The sequence below is a fragment of the Poecilia mexicana genome, unplaced genomic scaffold (genome assembly GCF_051168715.1).
Source record: "Poecilia mexicana isolate PSO_F unplaced genomic scaffold, ASM5116871v1 scaffold_17, whole genome shotgun sequence".
NCBI lineage: Eukaryota > Metazoa > Chordata > Actinopteri > Cyprinodontiformes > Poeciliidae > Poecilia > Poecilia mexicana.
Window position 1 is genome coordinate 26,416,946 of NW_028263386.1, and position 18,842 is coordinate 26,435,787.

General features: G+C 41.5%; 2 protein-coding genes and 1 long non-coding RNA gene across 3 annotated transcripts; 2 read left to right on the forward strand and 1 right to left on the reverse strand.

The window, feature by feature from the left end:
- Positions 1-97: 97 nt before the first annotated feature.
- On the forward strand, positions 98-1,536 carry LOC148154836 (uncharacterized). The gene is made up of 3 exons (XR_015765892.1): positions 98-1,132; positions 1,212-1,288; positions 1,390-1,536. It is a non-coding gene; the product is annotated as an uncharacterized LOC148154836 (long non-coding RNA).
- A 1,266-nt stretch (positions 1,537-2,802) lies between these two features.
- Positions 2,803-7,098, forward strand: LOC148154837 (uncharacterized). The gene is made up of 6 exons (XM_088014847.1): positions 2,803-3,084; positions 4,108-4,280; positions 4,463-4,571; positions 5,159-5,269; positions 6,115-6,193; positions 6,273-7,098. Exons 1-6 carry the CDS (start codon positions 2,803-2,805, stop codon positions 6,362-6,364), a joined length of 846 nt encoding a protein of 281 aa, XP_087870973.1. The 3' UTR covers positions 6,365-7,098.
- A 268-nt stretch (positions 7,099-7,366) lies between these two features.
- On the reverse strand, positions 7,367-18,070 carry LOC106920597 (Y+L amino acid transporter 2). Its single transcript, XM_088014430.1, has 9 exons — positions 17,200-18,070; positions 13,890-14,015; positions 13,664-13,808; positions 11,637-11,760; positions 10,869-10,972; positions 10,676-10,772; positions 10,429-10,578; positions 9,646-9,829; positions 7,367-8,490 (listed from the first exon to the last, which is right to left on the reverse strand). The coding sequence occupies exons 1-9, from the start codon at positions 17,717-17,719 to the stop codon at positions 8,396-8,398; spliced, it is 1,545 nt and encodes a 514-aa protein (XP_087870556.1). The 5' UTR covers positions 17,720-18,070; the 3' UTR covers positions 7,367-8,395.
- Positions 18,071-18,842: the final 772 nt, after the last annotated feature.

The window sequence follows — 18,842 nt, forward strand, 5'->3', positions numbered from 1 at the left end:
ACATCATTTATTCACTGCAATTCGTTTACTACAAACTCTACAAACAGGAGAGCATTAGCCGGTGTTAGCTGGTGGGCGGGGCTAATGTTGATCTTGTCTGAAATCTGTGGCCACGCAGGACCGTGGTGAGCTCTCTTGTGAACTTATTACAGATATTTGAGACCAAACTAGAGATATAGATGCCAGAGTAGCTGAACAAAAGTTATAGGAAACAAATTGTAAGAACTTATTAAAGTTATTCTCACCCTTCCATGATTAAGAATTGAAGCAGCCCTAATCCCACCCACTGATTGGTTTGATCTCAGCGCTGCACTGAGAAGTAGCTCGTACAATGAGCTCAGCAGATGCGCAGTTCCACCAGACTAGCCAGAAGCTAATTGCTAATTGCTTCTGGCTAGTCTGAAGGAGCTGAGTTGGGGATGGCGCTCTGTGAGGCAGCAGCTAAAATACTTGGAAACTGCATCTCTGAGGAGGAGCTTCATCTCGAAGGTGGAGCTAGTTCCACCTAGGCGTTTTCATAGCTGAATGGTTGCCACGGGAGATCAAAGGGCTTCTCAAACATGAATGAAAGAATCAAAGAAACAGTCCAGGTATTTTTTTTTTTTGATGAAGGAATGACATTATAAAACATGTAAAGCTCAGAAAAGTAGATTTTACGTAATACTGCATTTACATAAAATCTACCAAATATTTAACACTTGGTGTTAAATACAACTCTCATTTTCCTTTACATAATTCTGTAAAACACATCGCACTCATTGTGATGAAGCTTCATGGAAGTTCTTCTTTGTTACTTATGAGACACACCCTGTTGTAAAGGCGCAGTGTCCTTGAATAGACCAAATCCTAGCCAGACTCTCAGCAGCACCAGAAGGATCCATTTCCTTTTGACTGGATTCAGACCTCAGCATGTTGCTTCTGCTCCTGTTAATCGGCTGTTTGGCCTCAGGTGCCGCGCAGACAGGTGAGCACACCTGTTTACAATCAGTGGAAATGTCATATTACATAGCAGTTTACCAAACTGAAGTGAATGTCTGTGTCTTCTGACTGTCCTTTTCTCCAACCCTGGATGTGACAGACGCTCCTACTGGGTCAGCAGCGGTCCTTCCTTCTGCGAACTCAGCAGACAGTGGTGACCGTGATTTTATTGTGAATCCAACACAAACAGGAAGCCTTCTCTTAAAATCCTGCTTGTTGTGTTTCTGTTGCAGTGCTGGTATTCTTTCAGGCGACCATCGAATCCCACCAGGAGCTGAATAAAACCATGCTCGAACAAGTCGTAAAGACGGTAAACTATTAATCGTCTTTATAAAAATAAAATCAAATAAAAAACACATGCAATCAGGTGATGGTTTAAATTCAAGAACTCTCATGCATTGTGTGTTCCAGCTTCAGGGACTCCTGCAGGGACTTCAACCACATGCTGATCTCAGTCTGACGCTGAAGAAGGTCACCAAAGTCTGAAACTGCACCTTTAGCTGGGATCGCTCGTTTTCATGTGGTCATTAACAAAAATAAAATTAAAAATAAGAAGCATTCTGTTAAGATTTATTCACTCATAGACTCATATGTAAGTCTGTCATGTTTTAGATGTAAACTTGATGACGGGAAATTAAACAAATGTGCTTTCTTCTCATACCACCAACTGAATCTCACAAAACAAAGTCAGAACTGTTGATAGAGATCTGGTAAAGTGTCATGTAGTTCCTCATTCAGCTCAGATCTATGTTACAAAACAGTGCCTGCTTTGTAACATAGAAGGAAAATGACACATGGTTTTCAAGTTGTTTCTTTTTTTCTAATTAAAATCTGAAAAGTGTGGGGTGCTTTTTGAAGTCAGCCTCTCAGAGTCAATACTGCAAGTGTGCTGGGTGTGGGGATTCTCAATTGGATTTTTACTTTGCCAGCTTGTTTTAAATAAATAATTCCTATTGAATATTTAAAGAAGTAGTTCCACTGACAGATGTTTTCACTTATAAGAAAACATTTTTCCCATGTTATAAGTGAAATTATCTGCCAGTGGACCTAGTACTTTTTCATCAATATTAAGAAGTTATTGACCCAAAACAAGCCCCTCTATGTTGCTTGTAAGTTCGTTTTATCTTATTTCAATTAACAGAGATATTTGCACTAAATTAGGCAAAAATCCGTGTTAAGATTTTGTTTTTTAGAAGTTACATTTATAGTTTACTTAAATGAAGCTGCACACATAGATAACTTTATTTTCTGGATTTTTTTTAGGAGTTTCACATTAGATGGGAATGATGACAAATGCTCACTTTTTTGTTGTTGGAAAAAAACAAAAACAGTAAAGTGTTCATACTTTGCTTTCCAATTTCCAAAATGGTGGAATACAATTCCGGTAAGATACACAGAAGTTTGTGGTCACAGCGTGACAAAATGTGAAACATTTCATAGATTTAAAAGCGGTGCTCTCGGGAGTCCAGAGGAGCAGCCGACACTGAACAATAAAAAATGAATGTCCCAGATTGTCGGTGTTCATGAGGTGTCAGTTTCCCTTTGTGTCTCCCAGTGGGGATCGTTTGACTGCCGCGGCAGGAACTCCTCACGTTCCAGGTAGGAAGAGTCAGGAGTCAGTCCAGGAGTCAGGCTGTGTGGCTCCATGACTCCTGCGTTTCTTCTAGTTCTCGTTCACCGTTAGACATTGACCAAGGTCTGCTTCTGTTTTTGTCTCTCAGTAGTTCAAAACTGAGTTACTTCATAGAACACATGGCGATGTCCCACCTTGTGTGTGTATGAGGTGAAGACGAAGTGAGGACATCACACAGTGAAGCAGAGTTCATGAGGTGTTTACAACCCGCCACCTTTTTTTCTGACTGTGTGTGTGTGCGCGTGCGTGCGTGCGTGTGTGCGTGCGTGCGTGCGTGTGTGTGTGTGTGTTTGGCTTTGAAAATCTTTCTCAATCTAGTAGTAAGTGACCAGAAAGCGTTTTTCTCTCTCCAGAAGGTCAGGCTCTGGCATCAGCTGACTCGTTCTCACGGCGTCAGAATTCACTCCTGCGACTGTGAATCAAGGATTAATGTCCGGACGATAACTGATTTCCAACCAGGATTCGAGTTTATGAGATTAGTTAGACAACTGCGTTTGTCTAACTAATGCTTCGCATTTCAGCAGCGTGATAAATAGATTATGTGAACATGTACAATGACTGGTTTGTTTCCTACAAGAAAAACAAATGTAGCCCATACATAATTCCACGTGATCAAAGTTGTACTACAGGAATGATGACCGAGAAAAGAGTCAGAAAAACTCAGTTTAAAGCTTTAATACGTGTTTCTCCTTCTGAAGTAATGTTCCTCCATGGTTCTACTTTAAAATATGACATTTTTTCAAGTATTTTTACCACTTGGTCACATAACAACAACAAACGTTAAAAGGTCTTTGGCATTTGAATTCAGCCCTTAATCTAGTGGAGCCAATTGCCTTCAGAAGTCACCTGATTGATAAGGGGAGTTCACACCATCTCCAATGTGGAAACACGGTAGTGGCAGCATCATGCCCCGGGGATTCAGCAGGTCAGAGTTGGTGCTAAGCTGGGTGAAGCTAAATCCAGGACAAACTTGGATGAAAAAGTGTTGACGGATGAAAAAGATTTGAAAATTGTGACTGAGCAATGACGTCACAATATGGTGACAGTTTTAACAGATACGTAAAACATATATTTAAAAAAATAAAAATAAAAGTTACATACTGCAGCTTAAACAGTTGGTATGAGGTGTTTTGTGCTGACATGCTGTGTTTAGGCAAACATGGCGCATTTCAACCAAAGACACCAACATTTATTTTTGCTGCATTCACTCCTAATATTTGATGCAATCACACAACATTCAACATATTCCACTTTCTTTTATAAATATATCCTAAAAATCAAAGTTTTTTCTTTGTGTTTTCCGTTGTTCCACCAGCACCTGACCTCTGGGCTAACGGCTTTAGCTCCCCTTTTGACCTTTTTCTTCAGCTCAGTTCCACATTAGGTTGTGAATTGGTTGCAGTCAAGGTCACCAGGGACGTTCAGCTTTCCCACGTGTTTTTTTCCCACGCTTGTAGAAATCCCTGTAACTCGTCTGGGTTCTGCCTCTCGTTTCCAGTTTGTTTCCTGTGACCCAGCTGCCTCCAGGTCCGTCTGACCTGAGGACTCGGAGACAGAACCTCACCATGGACTCCAGACTCTTCTTCTTCTTCTTCACCTCTGCTCTGGTTGCGGCGGCAGCAGTGACTGCCTCTCTGTCTGGCAGCACCGCGCAATGTAAAATCAAATGGTGAGGCTGATTCTTTTTCTAGATTCCGGTGGAAATGTTTTACGGCCTCCATCCTCGCTGTGAAGGATTCATTCAGAGTTGTTTGCAGCATTGCTTCTCCTTTCTGTCTCCTTCCAGAAATGAAGATCTGATTGATTTAACGCCGTTATTGCGTTTTCTGATCACCGTTCTCTGCTCGGCAGGTTGTTTGGCATCGACTGCGGGAACGTTAGCGGCAGGCTGGTGAACCAGATCCAGACCTGGCAGGTGAAGGGAAGCTGTCTGGATGAAGGGGAGAAGTGTTCCTACGAGGTCAGAACATTCTCATTTAGCACATTGTTCCATCAAAACGCACCAATCTGAGTTTTCTTTCCTTTAAGTGAGGAGATCCACATTGTTTGCTACGATCAAAATAACGATCTGACTCATGAAATCAATGGTTTCTGATTAGTCAGACCAATTAGACAAAACGTTCACAATCTGAAGGTAGTGAGTTCAATTCCAGCTTCCTCTCTGGATTTATACTCGGCTACAAGTAGGTAGATAATTTACTAAATTATTCGACCTTTGAAGGCCGCACTGGATTTTATTTAGGGGTAAAAATACAATGACTTGACTGACTTTTGAAGCGGTCAGTGCGCTAATAGCATGTTCTTGATTTCAGATGATATAAGAAATGAAATGAGCAAATTATTTTAGGCCATGGAGAAAAAAAGGAAAAAGAAATCAGTGTTTTTTTTTAGCAACTTTCTGGGAAGCAAAACCTTATCTGCACAGGATTACTATGCAGAATCACACTGACAGGCTCACCACAACATGTGAAGGCCTTTGGCTTTGACTCCAGATGGGTAAACATTTTCACATCTGACTGACTGACTGACTGCAGCCTCTGCTGTCAGCTTGTGTCCTCAGCTCCATATCTGATCAAGGCCACTCACACGTCTCCCAGAACCAAGATGCTGAACGTCCTCCAGTTTCTTCTGGAGCAGTCCACCATCTGCAGAGTGACGGTAAGCGCGGCGGGGAAACTTGTAAGGCTGATAAATCGACCAGTTTATTTGCTCGATTTAGAGATTTTCATTGCTAATTTGCAAACATGTTGGAGCGAAAGGGGAGCAGGAAGAAGGAAGAATCTTGCAGAAATGTCCCCGTTTCTCAACAAAATACATTTTCCTGGTCGTATGCATTTAATTAACTAACAATGTCATTGTGTCAACTCAGAAGTGTATAAGATTTAATATAGTCTTTTTCTTATGAAGAAATATATTTAAGGTGTTTCTGGTTAAAGCTAAGCTCATTTAAAAGCATCAGCTGTTCCAGTTTTTATTTAGTTAGCTGTAATGACCTTGGCTTGGTGGATGTTGCTTGTCAGATTTTTGGGAATGAGGTTCTGACTGCAGCGAAAATGTGATTAATTGCCATAAAAGGAAATGAACACATTAAAACCTGTGTAATTAAATAATCAAAATTAATGGGTTAAGGCTTTTGCTCCACTTTTAACATGATAGGAGTCTGTGTTGGTCTCGGTTCCTCTGACCTTATTCTGAATAAAAATGGCCGGATGTTATCTGCTGCAGGTAAAATATCAACTGCTTGGAGCCTTTTTACAAAACCCTGCTTCTAAAATTCAGAACTACCTGCATTCAGGCCCGTCTAACTTTCCTCCCAAAGTCGAGTGAAATGGGACGTCAAAACTGATGCTGCAGTTCCAGTCACACCAAACAGTATTTGGTGCGGTCATGGTCAGCTTTGACACAGACTGAAGCCGTGTCTGATGCAGTAAATCGGAGGAAATAGTTCAACGGTCTTCCTGAGATTCCTCAATCAGCTGCTCCCGATGTTTTCTGCTCAACAGGGCGAGGCGACGTCCGAAGGCTCCAAAGACCCGGCCGACAACGGCACCAACTTCTGCAGTCTGCAGAACCTCATCAACGGTGACAGAAATCTGTCTGCTTGTGTTCACTCCTGCTGAGGAATACGGTGGTAAGATGCTGGGTTTCTTCTCTGTTTCAGGAAGCAAGCTGACCGACGCCGAAGGATACAAACAATTCAGCAACAAGTGGATCTGTCCGGGGTTTGACTCAGCCGTCTGCAGCTTCTCTTAAGACAGGAATAGATGGCTAAGATTTTTTATTTTTTTTTGTACAATTTTCTTTTTCTAGAAGTGTCTTGTGTATTCAGTTCTATATTTTGCAGAACTTTCACTGCAGCTACAACTGCAACATGTTTGGTGTATTTCTCTTTGAACACATTGAGACTAATACTCTGCCTGTTCTTATTCTCACAACAGTTCAAGCAAAGTCAGGTTAGATGAAGAGATCTTATGGACATCAGTTTTGGAAGTCTAAGTGCAATTTATATCTGCACTTTGACTGGTCCGTTCTAACAAATAGCCATTGTTGCTCTGGCTGAAGGTTTATGGTTGAATGTAGATGCAGATGCTTCCGGTGCTAAAAGGTGATTCTTTTAGCACCGGTCTCTGATCCAGTCTCAAGTCTTTTGTAGCATCTGACAGGTTTTTTTTCAGTATTTAACTTCACTTACTGTATCTTCTTTCACTCATTAACTCAGATCAACTTCCTTACACATGTTGAATAACAGCATGATGCTGCCACCACCATGTTTCAATCTGATCAGAACACATACATCCATATGTTTTGTCTCTTACGGCTTGTGTAAAATATTATATATTCTTTTGGCTTTTTATTAAAAAAAGTCTGTTTTGCAGAACTGAATTTCTGCATGATTGAGATGGCTGCATGCTTTATATATATAAATATAAGATTTTTATATGTAAAGAATTATGAATCCTGTCTTTTAACTTCACAATGATGTTCTAGTTTATGTTTGTCTCCTATAAAATCCCAATAAAACACATCTAAGCAGAATGATTACTTTTGCAAATAAAGGAATTAAAAACATACAGTAAATCTTTAGTGAATAAAGTATTGTATTGAGAGATTTTTTTTTAAAATTTGTTTCTTTTGATTCTTTTTCTTATTATTTTTGGCCATTAATTTCTACCCACACATACTGTGCAACAATATTCTGAATATAGTCTGACTAACAAATCAGATACAGTCAACTCAAGACAAAATACACCCGTCTGAAAATAGAAAATGCTTCTTCCTTTTAATGACAAAATGTTACAGGTTTTTGGAGGTAGCATACAGCTAAAGTCACACACTGTTGTTTTGGAAGATGCATATTGAGCTGGTAAGGTGCTTTATTTCGTTCTGTTCCTAATATCTTAAACATATTTTGAACCAATAAATTAGACCTATAATAATAGCTGTACAACACACACAAAACATAACGATTTAATTGTGTGAGGTCCGGACTTTTCAGCTTAACCAGCGCCCTCTGCTGGGCGGAAATTGGAAAGTAGCCGCAGGTGCTTCCGGTGCTCATTTGGAGTAGCTAACAGGTCAGTTCTCTATTTCGCTATTTCACGTTTTTCTTCTTCCATTTCATACCAGCTGGCAAACAGTTGTGTCCATTACATATGTGTTTATTTCTCTTGGAAGTTATTTTTTCCTTAAAAAAAATGGCAATATATATCATAACACGTACTGCTCAAATTAAACGTATAACGTGATTTAATTTTGTTCTGCTCTGCATCCCCAGAATCAGAACCAAACACAGAGAAGCAGCATTCAGCTTCTATGCTCCATATATCTGGAACAAACTTCCAGAAAACTGAAAAACTGCTGAAACACTTAAGTTTCTTTAAGTCAAAGCTAAAATCCCATTTGTTTAGAGCTGCTTTTGATTAATAACGATTCTTTAATGAGTAAATAGGTACCTGAAAATTAAACTATCTGATGTGTTTCTGCCAGACAGATGACTGAATTCTGTCTCTTTCTGTACGAAGCGTTTCAACACGTGTGCTTTAGCTACACATTTGTTTCAAATGTTTCCTTGTAATCCTCACAGAAGATATTCTCGGAACATACAAAAGTTGAAAAAGAAAAAAAAATCATCACGTTCGAGTCGCTCCTTCTCAGCGAGTCTTTTAAGATTTTAGGCCTGTTTTTTTTTTTTGTAAATGCAGGCCTGAATTCCCACAAACACTGTCACACTGTCCACACAGGGCTCAGGAAGCAGCTGGATGAACAGAGTCGTCCGTGTGCGTCTCACTGTGTTTTGCCACCTTCCGGCGTTCCTGTTTCTGTGTCGAACTCAGTCAGGCAGCAGTAGAGCAACATCTGTGTGTATTTGGTGATAGAAGCTTGGAGAGAGACACAGAAAGTGAAGGAAATGTCAGAAACACTTACGGCATGAATAATCTGCCGTAATATGTGGTAAATGTGTAACAAATATGCAAACTGTTAAAAAAAAATGTATTTCTCTGCTAGCAAAAAAAAAATGCAGTCTGTTATTTCTTTATTGCAACAATGCTTGATAGTGATAAACATACTATTGGTAAAAACCAGCCCCTTGTTCTACGCTTTGCTTCGTCCAAAAGGTCTGGGCTCTCGGCCACCAAGAAGCAATTCCTTCCTGGAGGCGTGACTCTGTTTGAAACGACTAGATCCAGTTTTACCCAATCACTAACGTATGGCAGTAATGCATATATAATGCAACTGCTGCAATATGAAGCTTACTGGAAGTCGCAAGCGCTGTAAACAACCACAACCCACTGCGAAGAGAGAAGTGCTGAGCTGACCTACATCTTTGACAGCAACAAAATGTCTTAAAGATTCCTCTTTAATTGCACGACATTTGGAAGCGCGGCCAACATGGACTGAATGGCTTTGTTCACAATGCTGCCATTGTCAAGCTATAATCACAGGAAAACTACAATTCAAAAAATGGTGCAGAAACTCGCCGTCAACCTTCACAACTCTTCCTTCTGTTTGCTAATTGGCCAGGTTGAAATTCTACTGGAGAAATAAAAGAAATCTCAGAAAATCGAATGGAAGTGCGTAGAAACGCAATGGCCAGGCTAACTTGGACAACTGCTGCAATATGAATGCAGAGTGCAAAGTGTCGAACACAACCCCATCAACTGACTTGTAACAAACGCTGGTTGCCGTCCCACAAAAGTGTGACCCAGCTGGTGACCAGCATGAGGAAGTTACTCTGTTTCAGGTTCTTTCCGCACACTGCAGAGCTCGCTGTTTGTTTAATGAGCAAATTGCCACTATGTTGTCTTGTGTCTTCACACCACCAATCAAGTCAATGGTCACAAGTTAAACGTTGCTGCTTAGTCCAGAAATGCATTTTCTTTGCAGATGTGTCACCGTCCAAAGGAGGACAAAACACTTTCCAACAGAATACTTCTAACTGGCAAGAAACATTGATAAAGAAATATTCAGGCAAGCACAAACATCCTTGCTGTTTTTTTGCTAAGCTTGCATGCAAACGGAAACATAAAGCTTACTGTTGAGTTTGCGTATGAATCGGGGCTTCCTTTCCTCAGGCAGGTAAATGGTGACATAGTAAACCGGCACACCTGACAGAGCTATGCCGATCCCTATGAGAGAATTGATGGTGTCTCCGTACAGAGGGACAATGACCAGGAACAGGCTGCACATGCAGTAAACGATGGGGAAGAACAAGCTGAGCTGCAGAGACAGAAACACAGAAGATGAACTGAACAACGGCTCGTAGAATCACCTCCTGCAATACTTTCCCAGTATTTGTTTCCTGTAGAACTTTGTCAATCTCTCACATCACTGTGGAGGATTTCTGATCCTTTGTACATTGGCCGAACCACTGCAGCTTCTCTTTCATTCTGTTGAATATCTGAAGCTGTATTTGATTGTTGTCATGTTGATAGCATGATTTCAGCCTAGCATCAAATAACTCTCATAAGGAAAGCAGCCACTCTGACATGACGGATGTCAAAACAACAAAACAATGTGCACGTAAACTCCTGTAACGCTTGTCAAAAAACAACAAAAATCTAATATGTCTTTCATTTAGTTGGCTTCACTGTAAAATCATTAAATGTTTGTGTCGGTTATACAAACAGACAAGAATGCAAACTAAGCTTATTTTGTCGTAAACCTTTTGTTGAGAACAGAAGACAACGATGGATTGCAGCCATCAACTGGATCGATTGCCAACTATTACTTATGGATTTGCAGCAACACTTTGTACAAGGTAAGAAGATTAACGTTCATGATCAGTGATCAGTGAGATGCAATCAAGTATGGCGTACCTTGACTGGTCTGTGTCTGTCTGGCTGTTTGATGCGCAGGTAGATGAGGCCGGCCACAGACAGACCGACATAAAGCCAGTAACTGAAGCTGAAGTAGTTGATGAGCAGGAACACATCCTCCACACACAGGAAGATCAGACCCATGACCCCCTGAAGCCACAGTTAAAAAAGATTCATATGTCTTTCTTTTCAGCATTTTGATCAGGCGTTCATTTGTTTGGATGCAACATGGTGGTGTGCTTCTCACATTGAACAGCAGCGCCGGTACGGGCGTGTAGCGGTTCAGGTGGATCAGGCTCAGGCTGTCCGGGAGGTGGCCCTCTCTAGCCCCGACAAAGAACAGCCTGTGTTGCACAAACGGAAAGATTAGCAGAGCATACTTCTGGTTCCTTTGACCGCATGAACTCAATGTGAGCACCTTCTCCATGCTTTCTGAGTACCGTGAAGCAGCAATGACGGAAGCGTTGAGTCCTCCGTAGCAGGACATGGCCACCGATATCGGGACGATCCAGTTGAACGGACCGAGCACTGCATTTCCAAACGTCTGTGGGGGCAATGAAGGAGAGAAAACTGATACTCCAATAATGCACATTGTACCATTTTTCCCAGTAGGATAAGCCTAGAATATTTCAGTTCTTTCAAAAAAAGATTCTGCTTTTACTCATTAAACAACAGATACACCAGATAGTGTTTTCCAATTAAGAAAAAAGTTAGAACACCCTACTACTACTACTAGCTATTACTTACTAGCTAGTATTACCCCCATTAGCTAAACTAACTTTAGTAAAAATAACTTAAAATAACTACCACCTTCTACCAGGCTGACCTTTTCCTTGAACAATTTGGGATCATATTCCAGAGAAAAATAGGGCTGTGCAACCCTAAAAGTTACCCTAAACTTTCATGATCAGCTCTGACTCCATTTTCTTCATGGTTTTTGTTAATGTCACACCCTTAACAGGAGCAAATTTTATTCACCTTCTGTGATTACCGGCATCCTGAGAACTCTAACATAAACCCTTTAGCGTTAGAGTTCTGAGTCAACAACAATGAAACATAAACCGTCCAGCCAAAATGTCAGTAAGACTCACAGCCTGGGCACCTCTATAAAAATGTCCTGGTTGCCCCACCACATTCATCCCTCACTAGAGCAGCTTTATATTTAGCATCAGTGGGACTTATCTCTCGGGTGACTGTTTGCTTCTTACCACAGCAACAGCGTCGCTGGCCAGCAGGGAAGGCATGTCTAGAACTACATAGTATGCGGCGTTGGTCAACAGGTAGATGATGGTCACGATGGGCATGGAGACGGCGATGGCCAGGGGGAGATTCCTGCAACAGAGCCACAAGAACTGACGTGCAGAAAAGAACTGTAACACATGACACAACTTGGACTCAGTCGCAGCTTTCTAGGTATCAGCTTCTACTGAGCTATATATGTATGTTTAATAGTGATGCATGACTTATTAGAGGAATAGTTTGTGTAGTCTGGTTAGGTTTTGTTGACCTATGATGAGTGATAATTTTGCCGTCTGTTGTGGAAAGATTTGAAATCGCAGTGGCTGTTAAAAAGTGACGATATCCACAGGTTTTGTGGACTCCTGCAATTCAAAGCGACTCAAACTGGTAACATTCATATCAACGTTACGCTGGTGGAAATCAACCATATACACTTCCACAAGAAACCACTTGTGTTTTTTGCGCTGTTTGCTCGACCAAATGATCTGCATTGTGACACAAAAGACGCCTCTACTTCCATCAGCTAATCATCAGGGTTACTTTCCAAGCAAATTAGGAGACCTGGAAAGGCCTGTTGGTAAAATTTATTTATTTATTTATTTTACCTGTTGGTAAAATTTATTTACCAAAATAAATTTTACCAACCACTTTACTCTAGAGCAGGGGTCCCCATAGCTGAAACATAGGGGGGAGGAGGAGGAGGAGGGGGCTGTTCTGTCTTTGAAACTGTCGAGGGGGGGCGGGGGGGTGGAGCGCGACGACACATTCGCGCTTTTAGTTAGATTTTTACCCAGAATGCAAATGGAAATGGGACTGACTAGTATATATTCCATTGAGGGAAAGTTAGTTTCACATCTGCTCAAAAGCCCCCTGGTGGTTGAAGAAAAATCCACATATAAACCGGAAAATACAATATATGAAAAAAAACACTGAATGCTCTCTGGTATGAGGAGGCGGGCCGGATCCGGCATTGTTCAGGGGGCCGGACCAAATGATGTGGCGGGCCGGATTCGGCCCGCGGGCCGTAGTTTGGGGACCCCTGCTCTAGAGCCTCATTCAACCGATCTCACACACAAAAAGGCACATATTCTTCAATAAACAGATTGGGATTAAGCTCTTTGCCACATGTGACAGGAATAACTGGAATCAAGCCTCAAACTGATTCCGCTGTATGGAACTACTGGTATTTTTGAATATTGTTTGGAGAAAAGTTCCACAATTAGACGAAACCGCCAAAACACCTTTAATCTGCAGCAGTTGTCACGCCAGGGCACTAGATGGTGTGATTTTAGTACGTCGTCGAAAGGCATATGTGCTTTTGACCATAAGCTTGCACCTCGTTTAGAAAACAGTGACATATCTCCAATGCTCATGTAGCATTGTGCTAAACTGTACAGGTTAAGTAGCACACACAGCACAACGCTACCCGCCTTTGTTTTCATTGTTTTCTGTCCATGCATGAGTAAAACAAACCCTGCAGCAGTGCGTTCTGCACATGTATGCTTTAATGAGAACTTTCACTCTGAGACTCGGATTCATTAAGTCCCGGTGTGAGAGACTCCGATCACTGGAGACATGCAAATGTTACAGTTTCTTTGAAAACCTTTGAAAATGGGGCCTCAGGTTGCAAGATGACTATTATTAGCACTGAACAACAGTTGGCCACTGTAGAGTTGTAGCGTTGCTGCTATTGTACACTGTAAATACCTCTTGCTGAGTCCAAGAGATTACTAACAATCTCTCTGAATTTAGAAGGAAATTGCTGATGATCTGGGATATTGATGCAGCCAACAGCCTTTATCAGTGTGAGTTTGTCTCACACTAATGTTGATGTTCTGAGAAGCCCAGCTAACTTAGTTTCTTTCGTTTCTTGTAAAAGTGTAAAAAGTCACTGCTCCCTTATGCAGCATTGTATCCCAGGATTTCAGTTTGAGTTGAAGCAAAATGACGACAAACATGAGCTGTTCCCGACCGATCCTGGGCATGCTCAGTTTACCTCTCGGGATTCTTAATTTCCTCCGTGACGAAGTTGAGTGTGTCCCAGCCTGAGTAGGAGAACAGAGCTGAGTAGAGAGCCAAAGCTATGGCTCCAGAATCGGTTGAGGACCCCTCGAACGGACTCTCAAAACTATTTATGTCTCCTACAGAAAAAAAGCCAAAGATTAAAGCAGGTGATTTTTTCCCCTTTCTCTGATGCTTTCCTACTTTTGGTTTTTACTTACCTGTCACTATTTTCAGGAGTCCAACAATGATTATGAGGAAGAGGGCCATGAGCTTGGCATATGTGAAGATGTCCTGGACCAGAGTCCCCCACTTCACATAAGCACAGTTTATGAAGATCAATATACCTGGAAAAGCAAAAGAACACAATAGGTCACCCTCGTAGCCAAGATGTTAAACTTACATCACTTTGGTTTCCATACTAAATAATTGCCTGTAGGGGGGATGAAATTAACTGTAATGCAACCAGCCTATGGTCTAAGGCTACGTTCACACAGCAGGTCTTGATCTGTTCCGATTCTTTGCGTGCTCATTCATGCCACTAACTAAATGCAACCGCCACTAGATCTCTGTGTGAACGGTTCAAGACCCCAAGCGACCCGCACACAGCGGCGCGCTGCTAATGGAAGTAATAATGGACGATTTTAAAGTTTATTCAGCAATGGGAGCTGACAGTATAGTCACAAGATCATAGCAACATGAAGAGAGCTAATACTAATAAAGCACATCTAACAGAAATGGGCTTTTTTGGAGCATTGACTGCAACTTCTGCAGTGAAATTTGGATGCGTAGTGAGAACCAGGATAATGATGAGATGAGCTTCAGTGACACAAGCTTCTTTCAGAATTCATTTTCATAAAGATCACGGTTTGCTTCAGCCATTGTTTGTGTCCAGATTTACTTTGCCCGGCTTCCTCTGTTACTTCAATGACGTAAACGTCGGACAATTTGACATGACCGCTCTACTGAAGACACTTTGAAAACTATCGGATATGTATTTGATTTAGTAAATACTGTATGTAAGTGGCGCGATTTGGATTTTTTAGGGTATGAAAAGATCGGATATTGGGCCATTCAGACTGCCATGGAACAGTCGGATATGGGTTGCATCTGGACAAAAACAGTTTGGGTCTTATTTGCCTGCTGTGTGCATAGCCTATGAGTGCCCCTAAGAGATCAAATCATTTTAATGTTAGCTGATTCAATTAGAAAATAGGTTGGCCTGCAGTCAGTTGAGGTCACTTTGAAAATTCAACATGCTGACGGGAATCATTTTCCATGGCTGCAAGCCAAACATTTGTTTAGCTTAGCTGCTAGCTTATGCTAAGCAAACTGATATCTAGGTCATGTCTCCCTTGGCAAAGAGAGGATTATCAGATGAAAGCATGTGTTATTTATTTAAAGCAACATATTTAAGTAATCCTTTGAAACAAGACAAATAAGTAATAGCATGTCAGAGCTAATACACTTTGCTTCAAATCAAAGCTAGTGTATTTTCATGTTAGGGTGGCAGACAATATGTTTGAGTAAGACGAACATTGTTCTTTCATTCTATGACTTACTGACAACATGTCTCCAAAATTCTGCAATTTTGGAGACATTTTCTGCAAATTATTTGCAGAAAATGAGAAATGGTTAAAATAACGACAAAGATGCACATGCTTTCAGACCTCAAATAATGCAAAGAAAACAAGTTAATATTCATTTAGAAACAACAATGCTAATGTTTTAACTCAGGAAGAGTTCAGAAATCATTATTTGGTGGAATAACCAGGAGGTTTTCAGTGAGGTTCAGTGCAGCCGTCTCTTTATTTTTTCAAGAGCTGTACATTAGCTGTGGATTTGTTTCACTGTTATCTCTATCGCAACATTATCTAGAACCTGATCTAAGCAGAAAAGCAAAAAAAAAGAAGAACAGAATGGATAGAAGTTGGTAGAAGGGAAGAGGAGGGCAACGTAAAGTAAATCCTCCAGTAGTTACTAAATAACATGGGGTGGGAGGCCATCTAAGGTGATGGTATCCCCACTCAGGCCCGGCTGTCAGAAGCCTGAGAATGTGAGTCTGCAGCGGGTCGCAGCGAGTATGCAGTTACGAAAACAGAAACCTTTTTCCTGGTACAGCGGCTCGTGACGCTGTTGCTCAGTAGCCTAAATACTGCTTCTGCTTTTGGGGTCTTCAAAGCACAAAACCAGGCTGTTATACACACTGTGGCATTCTGCAACATGTTCTACTGAGTCTGCCTCTGACCTCAACTCTGACCTCAACGAAGCTGAAAGCAAAATTAGAAACGGTGAACACTGGAAAGCTAGCGTATATCATTTTACATCGAGCAAATTGAAACCAGTGCAACAATTACTGGAAGAAAACTCAACTCAAGATGCCCTTTGACCCAGGATTATGAAGCAACAGGAATCTTATATTTAAGCTGAGGAACAAGACAACAGAATTTATGCTACAGCTGTTGTTAGTGAGCATAAAGTTCTTCCTCACTGAAGTGTAACTGCTTTACATCTAATCTCTCTATGACTCCATATTGTGTCTTATGACAGTTTGTTCTGCCATTGATCCTCACATCTCCCATCAAAACACGTTTGTCTCTGGGACACAGAACCAACCTGAACACCATGACGGTCAATCCTGTTACACCAACATGTTTCTTCTGACTAAAGGTAAAATTAATATTTTAGGCTGACCGAAGTCAGCTGGTTGTTCAACAATAACTGAATATATTTTTTGCAAGTGGCATCTTGTCCTGAGTATTCATTACCCAATAAATGTATGATCACAGTATAATACTTTGACCTTTTTGAATTTTACACCTAAAAATTAACCAGAGTATGAAAAAACTAAGACTGCCACTATGACTAATGAAAAATAAACTGAAACTAAATAACATTTAATAAATAATGACGAATAAAAACTAGCAAACACTCTATAAAAATGTATTAAATCTAACAGAATTAGACAAACAAAAAGTCTCAACAAAACAAAACTCAACTATAATAGAAAAGCCAAAACTGTTACAACACTGCTTCCAGCCTGACTGAGTTGTAGCTCGTCATGAGAGAATAACTGTCAAAAAACACCAGTGGAAACATGCAAAAAGTTGGTTTTGAATGCTGTAATAACAATAGAAGCTTTTATATTTATTTTTAAGAATTGTATGGTTCATTTTTCAACAGGCATCTTTGTTGAAATGTATTTTTATGTTTTTTTGTTGTTTTTTTACTCTTTATACATTGAAATTTTATCTTTGGCACATGCATGAATGGTGCACTGGGCAAGTTCCCCTTCTGCTCCAAACCTAATCCCCACTTGCCCCTTGCCCTCCCAAATATTACACAATAAATCAAATTTATGGAAATGAAAACCAGGCATCAAACTTCAACTTTGTGATGTTTATGAGCATCACAAAGTTTTGTGCACCTACTCAAAACAGACCATCATGCCATGCAGAAGAGCAATAGAAGAATTAGCGCAGGGAGCAGCTGACAGATGAGCGGTATTTTCAAAGTCACACACATCCTTACAGAGGCAGGCTGCAGCGAGGAGGCGCACCGCGTCGTACGGCGGCTGGCAGGTAGGGTAGAGAGCTTCCACCAGGTAGAAAGCGAATGTCAGCGATATCGCCGCCTGGCTGGCCGGCTCGATCAGTAGGATGGACGTCCACAGACGAATGAAAGCCAGGAAGCCGCCGAACGACTCCAGGATGTAGGCGTAGCTGGCTCCGGATTTGGGGATGGTGGTGCCAAGCTCAGCGTAGCAAAGGGCTCCGAACACCGAGAACATACCACCAAGGGCCCAGATCAGCAGGGACAGCCCAAAGGAGCCGCTGTACATCAGAACCCCCTTGGGCGAGACAAAGATCCCGGAGCCTATCATATTGCCCACTATGAGGCAGATCCCGTTGATGAGGGAAATCTCCCTCTTCATCTGCATCTTCTCCCGCTGCCCACCATTTGGAGTCTTCAGGTCTTCCTCGGACGCAGCCGGGGAACTCGGGCATATTGTCTGCGACATGACCCCGATGGTCTGCCTTAAATCCCCCATCTGTGCTTCAGTCCTGATGTTGAGGTAAAGGAGCAACAATTGGATAGAGCCCAATGTACTGGTGGAAGCTTTTTCCCAAACAACAAAACTGCAGATTAACAACGTGAGGCCAATGCCAGCAACTTACGGACAAGTTATAAAACACGTCATTAAGGTAGAAATACAGAGTACACATGTAACAACTACAAACATTTAGACTAGCAAGTCAGCTCACCTTGTTTATGAGATATGAGTCTTTTCTTGTCCTGGGTCAGTGTGACCTCTCCAAGTCTTCAGTTGGACACTGGTTAGATCAAAACTGAGAGGCAGCGACAGTCGGACGATGTTGCAATGTCTGCAAGCCTGCACAAACACAACCTGTGTTTTCCAAGCACTGGCCAAAGCACACGTTCATGCCCCCCCCCCCACCACATGCCTCCAGTGTGCTATTTTCAGAGACAAGCAGCTCCTGCCTTCAGGGAGCCTTTCAGGGCGAACCAAGCCACCTCTGAGCCCAAATACAGCCCAGACAATGACCAGATGGGTTTCAAAGGTTGGCCAACTTGTTGGTAAGAGAGGTGCTATGATAAAGGATGGCTTTAGACACAGGCCTGAACACAAATGTAACATGCTAAAGGCCAGGTAAGAGCAATGTGAAGAGATCTTTATGTTCTTGATAAGTCACTAGTGTAGAACTGGAGTCCGATCTCCAACTTTCCATTCAGCAGCAAAATGATTGGAAAAACAGTTTGGACAGTTAACGACCGGCTGCTTTCAGTCCAGTTTTTCCATGGTCACCTCTGTACTGAGATGCAGACTGTGGAATAACCGCGGTGCTGGTTCTGTTGGACCTCAGCACAGGATTTGACACTGTTGATTGTAGCTGTGTTTCCATTACAAAGGTGCACAAAACTTTGTCAATAGTTTGGTATTTTTTTAATGTCAAAAAAACATAACTTCACAATTGCTGTTTCTGTTAAATAAGAAGCACGACTAAAATCACATGATTAAGTTTGTCTATACAATAAGTCATTAAAAAACACGCCACACCATCATCCTCCAACTCCAGCTGTCGTCTTCTTCAACATCTGGTTTTTGGATGATGTGACTTGTATGATGCAGAAAAAGTGTCTCTATTGCAGTT